We start from the raw sequence: 13,702 nt of genomic DNA on the forward strand, positions 1-13,702 counted from the left end.
GCATCAGTACATGCTTGGTGCTCATCGAAGTCAGAAGACAAATCTGGACTCCTTAGAGTGTGAGGTAAGGATGGTTGAGTCATCATGTGGACGCTAGGAATCAAACCCAGGTCCCCTGCAAACAACAAGCACTTAACTACTGAACCATCTCTCTAGTCTTTTTTGTTTTTAATTTCAAAATTATATGTATTTACTGTTCAAAAAAAAATCTTAAAGCTGGGTGGTGGTGGCACATGCCTTTAATCCACCCCTGGGAGGCAGAGGCAGGGGGATCTCTGTGAGTTCAAGGCCATCATGTTTACAGAGAGAGTTCCAGGACAGCCAGGGCTTCACAAAGGAACCCCGTCTTGAAAACAACCACAAGAAATCTGAAAATGCTGCTTAGCAAGAGGAAGGCAATAAGCTATGTCTACAAATGGAGGACTTTCGAGAAGGCTGAGTGTGTAACGGGACTTGCTGCCAAGCCTCAAGATCTAGTTTTGACGCCTGGAGGAAACCAACTCCTTAGGCTGTGCACTGAGCGCCATTCCCCTGCCTTGTTATTGCACTTGTGTATGTTCTCTTTCTTTCTCAATACGAGAGAGAGAGAGAGAGAGAGAGAGAGAGAGAGAGAGAGAGAGAGAGAGAGAGAGAGAGAGAGAAGAAGGGGGCAGAGAATGGTGGCTCATGTAACTTCAGCAGTTGAGAGGCTGGAGAAGGAGGAGAAAGAGGGTTCTGCAGAGTTTGAGGCCCACTTGGGCTATAATGTGAGACCCTGTCTCAAAAATCAGGGAGAGGAGTTGTAGAGATGGCTTAGTGACTAAGAGCACTAACTGTTCTTCCAAAGGACCCAGATTTGATTCTCAGAACCCACAAAGCAGCTCAGAACCACCTATAACTGCAGTCTCAGGGGATCTGAAGGCCTCTTCTCCATGGCTATCAAGCATACATGTGGTGCATACTCATACATGCAGGCAAACACCCATTCACGTAAATACATCTGCTTTCAGGGTTTGCCCCTTTGTTCCCAAGGCTGTCCCTGGCTCTCCAGAGCTAGGGTCTGAGCCAAGGGAGTTCTCTAGGCTCTTCCGAAGTCTGGGGTGCATCACAATGGAACTGAACTTCCATTCACACCTTTCATGTGGCAGCAGCACAGGATCTAAAGCAGTTCTATCCACATAGGTCTAGACTACTTCCCCATCTTCTGATTTCAGAGTGATAAATAAATATCTGAAAGCATGTTGGGATTCCAGGGAACAGCTATTCACACCTTGGGTGGCACAGTGCATGCATGGTGCTTTGCTCTTCTCCAGGCAAGACAAGATCACCATAGCCTGTTTCCTGTCCAGAGAATCATCTGCAGCCCATCTTCAACACTCCCAATCTGCAGAGTTCTAACGTGTGATACAGCCCAGGTCACCTTCACATCCAGTCACACTCCTTAGGAGGTGCACTACTCTGTGTATGAAGGAGATATGGGGAGACACCTTTGTTTTTTAGTGAAACAGATAGCTATGCTGCATTTTAATGGCATGGAGAGGCCACTGCAGTGACAAGTGCAGGCTCATCCTGAGGTATCATGAGAACAGGAAGTACTCATGCTGGGACACTAGAGACTCAGTTTCTTCCCACATAGACAGTCCAGAAATGGAGGCTCCAAAGCTCTGGATTATTTTTTCTATTTCAGACGGGCTTTGGAGACCTGATGTCCACATGTCAAAATGCTTTGGAAGAAGGGCCGAGGATGTAGCTCAACCATGGAACCTTCATCTTTTGAGCACAAGGCTCAGAGCTCATCCCCAGCGTGTATGAGAACAAAACACAAGAGAGTACTCAGGGAACTGTCAGGGCAGCAATCTAGGTTCAGAAAGAATCAGGAGAGGCACATACAGGACAACATATAATATGGTGCTGGTCTTACCTGCGCGCCCCTCGAGTAGGACCTGAAGATGGTGCAGAACCTTCCCTGGCCCGATGTATCCCTGAAACACATAGTGTGGGAGATCAGGCCCAGTGTGAGAGGTCCCATCCACAAATTTTTCTTTTTCTTTTCTTTTTTTCCTGCTTTTTCTTTTTTCCTTTTTTTGAGACTGAGTTTCACTGTATAATTCTGACTAGAATTTGCTACATAGACCAGGCTAGCCTTGAACTCACCGAGATCTTTGCCTGTCTCTGCCTCCTGAGTACTGGTATTGAAGGCGTGTGTGTACCTGGTTCCTTTTTCATATTTGTTTTATGTGGATGAGCAGCATATGCATGCTTCATGCTCATGAGAGGCTGGAAGAAGGTTACAGATCCACGGGAACTGGAATTAGAGATGGCTGTAAGCTGCCAGAGAGGGTGCTGGGAACTGACCTGTGTCCTCTGGAAGAGCAGCAGCAAGAGCTCTTAGTAACCTATGAGCATCTCTCTAGCCCCATGAAAACAAGTTGTTATGAGTAAAATTGAAGGAGGCTTTAAAACAAAACATCCTGGACTTTTTGTTGTATTCATTATGGAAAAAAGTCCCGCTTGAGCAGGGTCCATTTAAATGGTTATTGCAAATATGCGGCTTCCTTCCTCACTTGGCTTCCCCCACTCTCATTAGATCACCAACTCACCATAGCTCCAGCTTGACACGCCGTCCGTCCAGTAGGATGGTGGTAGTCTTATAGTCTATTCCTGTGAGGAAGCAGAGGCATGAGAGTGTCCATCAGCAACTGCTTTACTGAGGTCCTCCTGCCCAATACTTCCTCAAATCCCACAATGACCCCTGAGGAGCAGAAGGAGGGTGCTCACTGCCCTCAGCTATGGCTTTCTCAGGCACCAGCCTAGCTCACGCTGTATGGCAGCCATGGGCAAGGCAGAAGCCCAGGTCAGATGGGCATCAGATACACTCAGGCCACACCAGTCTCTCTAAAGGCTCTGGGCCCAGAATGCCTGGAAGGAAATGGTTCACTCCCACTGTGACATGTCCTTCCTATAGATTCTAAGTTGAACCCTCAAAGAATAACGTACTTCCTAATCCTTGGATCATCAACAGGAAGGTATTTACTTATTTACTTAGGGTTTTGTTTTGTTTTATCTCCAGACAGGGTTTCTCTGTATAGCCTGGCTGTCCTAGAACTCCCTCTGTAGACTAAGCTGGCCCCAAACTCTAAAAGATCTGCCTGCCTCTGCCTCCCAAGTGCTGGGATTAAAAGTGTCTACCACCACTGCCTGGCTACTTATTTAATTTTTAGAGACAGGGTCTCAAGACATAGCCCAGGCTGACCTTCAGCTGTGAAATCTCCTGAGGATTACAAATGAACACTTTTACATAAGACTAAAGTAATTTTTAAAATGTTGCTCCCTACAGCAGTCCCTAGAGAACTTATGCTTTCTCAGACTTGAAACTTTGTTTGCTTTATATTTTCACATTTTTATGAAAAAAGTCATCCCAACATATGTTGATCAAGCCTTTTTGGGGGAAAGGCAGGGAAATGGTATTATTATGTAGCAAAGGCTGACCCTGAAAAATGACTCTTCTCGCTCATGTTCCATTAATACCTTCAAGGCATCAATCAGTTTCTTATTTTTCATATATATAATACTTGTAATCCAGGTGTGGTGATACACATCTGTAATTCTACCACGTGAGAGGCAGAAGCAGAATCAGGATTTATAACTCAAGGTCATCTTTATCTGCACAGTAAATTCAAGCCTGCCTAATTTACATGAAACCTTGTCTAAAATAGAATAAAATTTTGATCCAAGAGGGCTTGGAAATGGGTGTTTTAAAATGTGCAAGTATTCTCACAGAATGTGGTGAGTAAATACTGATGCCTGTGTGCCCATGTCCTAGTGCAGGAAGACAATACAGCATCTTCTTCAGGCCTCAGGTGCTCCTTCTGAGCCATCTTCTGCCTAGCCAACTAGTAACTGCATCCAAACTAGGTTCTCATGCATTAAAGGACACTACAATAGAGTGAAAAATTGCAACATACAGAATAAAAGAAAATATTTGCAAGTTATACATCTTATTAGGACAGAATTCTAAAAAAAAAAAAATCCTTCAACTCAATTATAAAACTCAATTCAAAAATGGGCAAAGTCATATCCCATCAAAAGACATAGATAGCAATGGTAACAAGCAAAGAAATTGTTCTGCACTACTGGTAGCCATCAGGAAAGGAAATCAGAACCCTGTGCTAAGCACCGCATGCTGGATTAGATGGCTAGACTCAAAACAGATGGTGAGGTAGAGAGAGACCAGGACCTTTCTACTTTCCCAGGGTGGAGGAAGGGAAAGGGGAGTGCTATAAAATAATAATTGCACAGCGTACAAACAGGAGGCGCTACAGACATCTATGGTTAAGACATGCTTTTCTCAGACAGTTCTTCTTCTTCTTTTTTTTTTCCAAGACAGTCTTAGAACTTGCTCTGTATACCAGGTCCCCAAACTCACAGAGATCCACCTGCTTCTGCCTCCCAAGCACTGAGATTAAAGGTGTGCACCACTAATGCCCAGTTGAGACAGGGTTTTCTGCACTTGGGAGGCAGAGGCAGGCGGATTTCTGAGTTCGAGGCCAGCCTGGTCTACCGAGTGAGTTCCAGGACAGCCAAGGCTATACAGAGAAACCCTGTCTCGAAAAGAGAGAGAGAGAGAGAGAGAGAGAGAGAGAGAGAGAGAGAGAGAGAGAGAGAGAGACAGAGAGAGAGAGAGAGAGAGAGAGAGAGAGAGAGAGAGAGAGAGAGAGAGACAGACAGACAGACAGACAGACAGACAGAGAGACAGGGTTTTCTATGAAGTCTGGCAGGCCTGGACCTTGTTACATAGCTGGCTTGAATTTGTAGCAATCCTCCTGCCTCTGATTCCTCTATTTCCATGACATAAAGTAAGGGGTACTGCACACACACTCAAAAGACTGACAGCTGCTGTACCCTTTCCCCACCTTTCCCTGAGCTCCCCTGGAAGAAGTTCAATGCTGGCAACTGCAGCTTCCAAGCAAAGCTTGTGAGGACACTAGTGCAGTGGTTTATTTTTATTTGATTAATTGTATTTATTTATTTATTTGTTTGTTTGTTCATTCATTCATTTTGAGGCAGGGCCTCACTATGTAGCTCTGGCTGGCTTGGAACTCACTATGTAGACCAAGCTGTCCTTGAACTAGAGATCCTTCATAGAGATCAGCCTGCCTCTACTTCCCAAATGCTGGGATTAAAGATGTGAACCACCACACTTTATACTTATTTTGATTGGCTTCTTTGATAAAGATCAGCAGGACCTGCAGCATTGCCTTCTTTGACTGTGATTTGGACTCCCCGTCCTATCTCTGAGGAAAGCAACTGCCTGACTACAAAGCTACCCCTAGATGGTGCTGTGGCCCCAGGCCTGGCAAGAGAGCAGCAGCTGCAACAGAACAAAGGATGCCTGGGAAGAGCCTTCAAAGAGACCTTAGTAGTCACTAATAGGCCTGTCAGCAACATAAAGAATGATGGTGATAACCTGTCACTGTTCTCAGTTGGGTTCCGAGGTGGTCCCTGCCACTGACCCAGCTGACACTCACAGGCTTCCCCAGCCAACGTAGCTGTAGCTGTGTTTTAGAATGAAATTCATTTGCATCACTCTAGCAGTAGATCTGCAGGAGCCCCACCACCAGGAGAGTCCTGAAAGCTTCTAATATGGAGATGGTTTGCAGCTCTGGGAACCAGGTCAAGTATCTCAGGAGAGGAGCTGACCCTGGAGGTGGAGAGAGCAGGGCCTGTTCCATATATATACTTAACTGTTCCTTGTTCAGCTGGGAAATATCATCGCAGTCATCAGCTAGCCAGTGAAGCAGCCTCTCCTCCATCAGGTTTTAAACATTCAGCAGCTTTTTAAATAATGGGAGCCCAGTGTAGAGCATAGCAGTAAAACATTATCTGCATATACAGGCCTGTTCATTCCTAGTACCTCTCCCCACAAAACAGCGAGAATTATATTCAAAATAAATCAATGAGCTAGGCAAGGTAGCACACACCTTTAATCCCAGTACTTTGGAAACAGAGGCAAGCAGAACTCTGAGTTCATGACCAGCCTGGTCTATATAATTCCAGAACAACCAGGACTACATAGAGAGACCAGTGTGATGCACATGCTTGTCTTGTACACAATCACAATGATTGTGAGCTCAAAGGCAGCCTGGGCTACAGTATGGGTTCTCTCAAAAAGAGAAAGTATACAATCTAGCTGTGTGGTGCTGCATAACCACCAGTGAATGTGCAGCACACAAACCCAGTACTACCTGTACTGCAGACCTGGGCTGAGGAGGCCACAGGGGTCACAGCAGTGGCTCTGCAGCAGTACCTTCTAGCGGTTCCCTTTTTAAAAGTTGGGAAAGTGAAAGCTGTGCTCCTCACCCTGAAAAGCATCTTTATCTAGCCTTCTAGTCTTCCAGCCTGGCTGAGCTACAACCCGAGGCCATTCAAGAAATTAGAGTCCCCAGAGCTTCCTCCAGAAGCTTCTGGGCCTTTCTCCCCAGCAGGATTGGATGATTTTAGTGTCTTAGCGCTCAGGTCAGTGAGGAGGACCTCACTAGGTCCACTGCTCATCACACAGCTCTGAAGGGACTCTATACCAAGCAACCAGAGCGAGCAAACTCCAGTAGAAGTGAACGCTCGGGGGTCTGATGACAGTCCACATTAATGTTTAAGCCAAAATACCAGAGAAAGAGCCCTTGGCTTGGTAGGGTTCTAAAAGGAGCAATTATCCAAAGCTTGAGGGTAAAGTAGGTCCTGAGATGGAGGGAGCACAGGGGTGGAGGAGTGTGGTGGAAGAGGCAGAGCAGTGACCTGGAAGGGGTCTAAACCAGACCCAAGGGAGACAGCAGGCATGTGGGGGGCCCAGTCTGGCAGAGCCACTGGCAAGCTCAGGTCTGAACGTCACTCTTACGGGTTTGGTGGTGTCGGCAGGATGCTATCCATCCTCTCTTTCAGCACCATTCATTTTCCCTACTATCTAAAAATATTTTTTTAATCAGCTAAGACAAGCTCCCAAAGAGGACCAGCTGTCCCCCTCTGGCCCCAGATCATCTGCTGAGCCAGCTACTACACATGGATCTGAAAGCCTCACCTAACAGCTTGGCTCCATCCTCACAGCCCTCTTGCCCATCTGAACTGAGCAAAGTGCTGCCCCTGGCAGATCTGAACACAATTCTTAATTTTGAGATACATATCAAACAGGGAAACTGAGGCAAGGAGATCATAACACTTGCTCCACTCATGAGAATAAAACCATTGGACAAGATCCTGGCTCGGTCTACCATTCAAGTCAAGACCTTTTGTTCAAGTTTATATGAGACCAGATTTCACAAAGCTACACTTGACCTCTGCCCAGTGCCCTGCAACTCCCAACCTTTTCCTCTCTCTCAGGGTGTCTCCTCTGCTTAGCGATGGCTGTGACCTCTATCCTCAGTGCTTTCATCTGTTAGCCTTGCTCCACGTGCTCAAATCCTATCCTTCCTGACCTGTGCTGGCCAAACTAACGGCTAACTGTGAAGCTTTCTTGTCTTTCCCCATCAGTCTTGCCTGCATATTCTATTTTCTGGGAGATTTCCTTAACTTTATTTTCCAGCCTTTTCCACAATTTCCACTGATCTGTAATTTTTAGAAGCTCTGATCTGTAATTTTTAGAAGCTCTCTGGGGGTCTAGATATCCCAACAACAGGGCAGGAAACTGGTCTTGTTCTGAGGTATGGTGAGATGTCTGGGGCTCTCTGGAGTTCCCAGGGTCCTCTTCTATCTGCTTACATCTTTTCTCACACATTGATGAGTTTGGTTGTCCCTCTGACCCCTATGAAAACGCCTGAGAAGCTGCAGAAGGCTCTGCGACTCTGCCTTGAGAACTGGTTTGTGGAGGAGCTGCTGTACCGTGGGTGTCTCTGGAACTTTTCTTGAACTGACAGTTGTGCAAAGAAGATCAGACACTTCAGGATCCTGTCTACCATTGCTGGCGCCAGGGGGTGCCAACTCCCCCCATTCAGAATGGATGTGAGCTCAGAGGACTCTGTTATTAGCTCCTTCTCTCCACCCTCATGCACCCGGTGGTGTCTGGTGTCCATGGCTCTATTCTCTAAGAGAATAAGCCTCCTGTGTCCCCTGGTAGAGAGGGACTTTGACATGCCAGCCTCTGGGCACCTGCTCTGAATTCAACAGGATCCTTGTGATCCAGCTCACCCAGCTATGGCTGCGTAGCCTGCTTCCTAAACCAGCAGCCTCTTGCCTTACAGATCTATGTTTAATTTTTTCATTTATTAATTTTGTGTATGAGGGTTGGGACATGAGCATGTCATAGCAAGCATATGGAGGTCAGAGGACAACGTGGGGGAGTCAGTTCTCTCCATGGACCATATGAGTTCTAGAGATCAAATTCAGGTTGTCAGGTTCAGTGGTACCCCCACTTGCTGAGCCATTTCTCTGGTCCCAGATTTGTGGGGTTTTTTTTTTGTTTGTTTGTTTTTTGTTTTTCGAGACAGGGTTTCTCTGTATAGCCCTGGCTGCCCTGGAACTCACTCTGTAGACCAGGCTGGCCTCAAACTCAGAAATCCGCCTGCCTCTGCCTCCCAAGTGCTGGGATTAAAGGCTTGCGCCACCACTGCCCAGCAGATTTGTGTTTTTTCAAGACACTTTACTATTACTTAGCGGGCAATTCTCAAGAAAGTGGCAACTCATTTAACAGCAGTATTCCTAAGGCACACCAGTCACTGTTTCCAGGTAGTGAAGGGGCCGAAGCCATGCCCCAACTGCTGCCTGGTCCATGTACTCCAGTGTGACTGAGGGCCAGAGGTGTGCTCAGCGGGGAGAAGTGTTTGACAGCCGTGTGCCAAGGTGGAAAGGGAGACCAGATTCCACAAACCTGTCCTCTGACCACACATGTGCTGTGGCATGTGTACCCACACCCACAAATCAACAATAAGTAAAGTTTAAAAGATTTAAACACACCTTTAATCTCAGCACTTGGAGGCAGAGGCAGGTGCATTGTTATGAGTTCCAGGCTAGCCAGGGCTATACAGTGAGACCCCCCGTCTCAAAACAAAAGAGGAAGAAGAATAAATGAATAAATGAATGAATGAGTGAATAAATGTGGAGAGTAATCCAGGTAAAACATCTGACGTCTACCTCTGGTGCGCGCGCACACACACACATGTATATATGAATGAATGTACACATATACACATATTACTAACACACACACATACATTTCCCAGATTCTAAACATTCCCTTGAGGGCATGTGGCCCAGCAATTTGACAAGGCTGGCAAGCCCAGGAGCTTCAGGAATCCACCCATCTTGGCCGCCCCCCCCCCTCCCAGTTCTGGAGTTAAAGATGTGTGCTGCCGGGCTGGACAGATGGCTCAGTGGTTAGAGCACTGACTGCTATTCCAGAGGTCGCGAGTTCAATTCCCAGCAACCACATGGTGGCTCACAGCCATCTGTGATGGGATTTGGATCTGATGCCCTCTTCTGGTGTGTCTGAAGAGAGTGACAATGTACTCATATGCATACAATAAATAATTCTTAAAAAAAATAGATAAATAGATAGATAGATATCTAGATAGATAGAAGACAGATAGATAGATAGACAGACAGACATCTAGATAGATAGATAGAAGATAGATAGATAGATAGACAGACAGATAGATAGATGATAGATAGATAGATGATAGATAGATGATAGATAGATAGAAGATAGATAGATAGATGATAGATAGATGGATGTATAGATTGATTGATTGATTGATAGATAGACAGACAGACAGACAGACAGACAGATAGATAGATAGATAGATGGATGTGTGCCGCCATACCTGGCTTTTTCTGTGAGTTCTCAAGACCCAAACTCAGGTCTTGACCTACAGAGCCATCTCCCCAGCCCTTGGGGGACATGGGGGCAAAGGCACCACTATCATAACCGTGACTCTTCTGAGGCTTGGGGCATGTGCTGATGCCCACAATCAAGCAAGTGCCTGGCTAGGCTGCCCTCCTCACCCCCCACCTCCTCCTTTTTCTCCTCTATCATCATCACCACCACCACCATCATTATCATCCCTTTTTGAGACAGGCCTTTTTGAGACAGGGTCTTACTATATAACCCAGGAGCTTCGAACACTTCATCCTCCCACCTCAATGACAGGCGTCTGCCACCATGCCCGACTCTAGCCGACTATTCACATCTAAGACATCTAGCTAAGACATCTGTGCACTATAATCTGAACCAAGACAAGACTGCATGTAGGTCAGCCCTGTCTGTTGTGACATTGCCTTTTAGATACACGAGAACAATCTTGTTTTCTGAGGATTTTACCAAGAGTTGCTAGCCATACTGGGAAGATCACCCGCCCTGTAACCCTGGCACCAATGTGTTTCACCTGCTGCCTCCTCCGGTCTGCAACAACTGAACCTCAGCACTTAAGTTTAGTAACTGGTTTCTTCACCAGATGCCCTTTTCTTTGTGAACTGTTTTGTTTGTTTGGTTTGGTTTTTCTTTTCTTTTTTTTTTTTTTAAAGATTTATTTATTTATTTTATGTATATGAGTACACCATTGCTCTCTTCAGACACACCAGAAGAGGGCATCAGACCCCATTACAGATGGTTGTGAGCCACCATGTGGTTGCTGGGAATTGAACTCAGGACCTTTGGAAGAGCAGTCAGTGCTCTTAACCACTGAGCCATCTCTCCAGCCCCTGGTTTGGTTTTTCAAGACAGGGTTTCTCTGTATATTCCTGGCTGTCCTGATCCGCCTGCCTCTGCCTCCCAAGTGCTGGGATTAGAAGTGTGCGACCATCCCGTGTGGCACTTTAGGAACTGTTCTTTCTGTACATATGCATTTAGGCCATTTAAGCCGGTGCACAATGCACTGCTTGAATCTTGTTTCTTTTCAACACAATAAATGAGATACTGCAAAGCATTGTCAAGGAGCAGCCCTGGGCCAGGTGGGACCGAGGGCCGCACCTGTAGGTTCTAGCCTAAAGCTGAGGTCCGGAGACTCCCAAACCCCATTCCCCTACAGCTGGTCTATGTCCAGCCCTTCAGGATGACTGAGGATAAATGGAAACGTGTCAGTTCTAGGCTTGGAGGTGTGAAGGCTATTTCAGGAGGCCAGATAAACAGACCATCGAAATCACCTGGCTGCTGATTCAGGTGCTTCTCAAATGGTTACTTCATATATGGATTCTAGCAAAAGTTGTACAAGAGGAAGCAGGCAAAACCAAGTCACCAGTTGGGCAAGTGATGCATACCTATACAGTAATCCCAGTGACAGCCCAGCCAGGAGCTGAGTTCTAGGCTAGCCTGGCTATAGAGTAAGACACTATCTTGAAAACAAAACAAGGGGTTGGAAGCATGGTTCATCAGTTAAAAGCACTGGCTGCTCTTCTGGAGGACCAGGGTTTAATTCTCAGCACCCACAGGACAGTTCACAGCAAGGTGTAAATCCAGTTTCAGGGAGGCCCAACAACCTCTACAGGAACTGCACACACATAGTACACATTCATTCAGGCAAAACATCTAGACACAAAAAATCTTTTTAAAAATTTAAAGTAGGTCACTAAAGTATGAAATATCTGTAATGAGACAATTTTAAACAGTGATTTGCAGGTATGATCTGGCTCTTGCAGACCACTCCCCAGACCTGTAAAACACTGAACATTTACTGCAGAAGGCCAGGGACTGTGAGCAATTTCTGGGTGACACAGGTTCTGGCCATGGGATGGCCATCTGAGTATAGTTCCTCTGCTCACATGGCCAGTCTGTCAAGAACAACCTCCAGTAAGCAGCCACTGACACATCACAGCAAACCGGAAGCCACATCTTCCACCCCCATTTGCTTCCAATGTCATCATGTCAGTAAGGCAGTAGGTTTGTGTGAGCTGGATTCACCACAGGAAATCACACAGTGCTCAGGAGAGGAACAGTACATTCTGACTGGGTCAGTTGTGTTAATTCATGAGGCTGGACTTCTTTTCACTGGAGCAGGGACTGGCCAGAGTGAAGACCCACTCCATTATGCACTCCTGGCCAGCAGCTCCAACCTGAGAGTCCAAGCTAGAACGTGAGGTGGGTTATTTTCCCACACATCTGGGCCAGATTTAATACAGTCATATGAACTGAGCATGACAGTGCAAGGCCCCACAGGCAACATATGTGTGCTTTCTTCTGTTACAGCAGCAGCAGAATACTCACATATAAATATTGTATATATATATTTAGGTTTTTGAGTTGTGAAAATTAACAATTTCATTATATTTTCACACCCAATATTGTAACATCTCACTTTTATAAGATTCAAATACTTATGGAGAAATGGTTACGTTAAACTTGTAGTTATATAGTTTCCAACTTGGCTAAAAGCTACAAGACCTAAAAAACTCATGACAAGCGCACAGTGGTGGCACATGCCTGTGATCCCAGCACTTGGGAGGCAGAGGCAGGCAGATTTCTGAGTTCGAGGCCAGCCTGATCTACAGAGTGAGTTCCAGGACAGCCAGGGCTACACAGAAAAACCCTGTCTGGAAACACACACAGATACACACACACACACACACACACACACACACACACACACACACACACATGCTCTCTCTCTTTCTCTCTCCTTCTTACCCACCTCTCCCTCTCTCCCTCTTAACAACAAAACATGAGTCATTAAAATTATCACAAAGAAGATTTGATTTTTGGTTGTTATTGGCTGATTGGGTTTTTGCCTCACCCCCACCCCCAATAGCACACAGATTTTTTTTTTCCACTTAAAGTAAATTTAGCTATGCATGTTAATAGCAGCACTTAGGAGGTTGAGGTCACAGGATGACAAGTTTGAGGCCAGACTAGGTTACACAGTAAGAACTTATAAAACACACAAAAGCACAAAAGCAAATTATTGTACGAGGACGAGGACTTATGAAAATATATGGTCAGAAGAGTAATAGTCCCAAGAATTAAGCACCCTAACTACTGGTGTCTTCACAGGGCAAAAAGGACACAGCAGCTGGGATTAAGGAACAATTACAGTATGGCATTGAGGCTGAAGACTACCCTAGGTCTTCTGAATGTGCTTCATTACCTAGAAGACTACTAGAAGACTTTTATAGCTGATTTAGAGAGAAAAGGATCTATCAAAACCTGAGAGGGACTTGACCCACCCTTGCTGGCTCTGAAGATGGAGAAAGGGCGCCCTCTATAACTTAGAAATCAGAAAAAGACAGAAACTTTAATCTTATAAGCATAAAGAACCCAATTCTGCTAATAACCCAGTGAACAAGGCAATGAAACCTCCTCCAGAGCTTGCCTATCAATGCTAGCTGCCAACAGCTTAGCTTTTGTTTTGGTGTGTTTGTTTGTTTGTTTGTTTGTTTTTGAGGTGGTGCTAGGCCTCCCCAGCAGAGCTAGGATCTCCCTAGGACAACCCTGGGCCTCCCACTTGTTCAGTAAGTACTTTCTCAGCAAGGCACACTCTCTTCCCTGACAGCACAAATTTCAGCTGAGGGGCATCCCTGCTGTGATGTCCAGCTCTGTAAGATAGTGTTACAGCAGAAAAGCTGCAGCTGCATAAGTTACCAACGGCTGCCCACCTCAGTATTGTGCTTTACAATCAAAATGCATACAAACTGAAAACTACACACTCAGGGAAAGGCGGCTAGATAGCATGAGCTTCCTCCTCCAAAGGATAGAAACAGGCCCCCAGCCGTTAGCAAGGTTGAAATGAAAGCAGGAAGCAGAGGAACTACC

General features: G+C 45.8%; 1 protein-coding gene across 2 annotated transcripts in view; it reads right to left on the bottom strand.

The window, feature by feature from the left end:
* Rab40c (RAB40C, member RAS oncogene family) overlaps nucleotides 1-13,702 on the bottom strand; it is a 37,943-nt gene that overhangs the window by 8,021 nt on the left and 16,220 nt on the right. For both annotated transcript variants that reach the window (XM_034505354.2, XM_034505353.2), the window contains exons 3-4: nucleotides 2,580-2,640; nucleotides 1,901-1,961 (exon numbers count right to left, since the gene is read on the bottom strand). In XM_034505354.2, the coding sequence (XP_034361245.2) occupies nucleotides 1,901-1,961; nucleotides 2,580-2,640 (122 nt within the window). The remainder of the gene's footprint in view (nucleotides 1-1,900; nucleotides 1,962-2,579; nucleotides 2,641-13,702) is intronic.

This window comes from Arvicanthis niloticus, chromosome 6 (assembly GCF_011762505.2).
Source record: "Arvicanthis niloticus isolate mArvNil1 chromosome 6, mArvNil1.pat.X, whole genome shotgun sequence".
NCBI lineage: Eukaryota > Metazoa > Chordata > Mammalia > Rodentia > Muridae > Arvicanthis > Arvicanthis niloticus.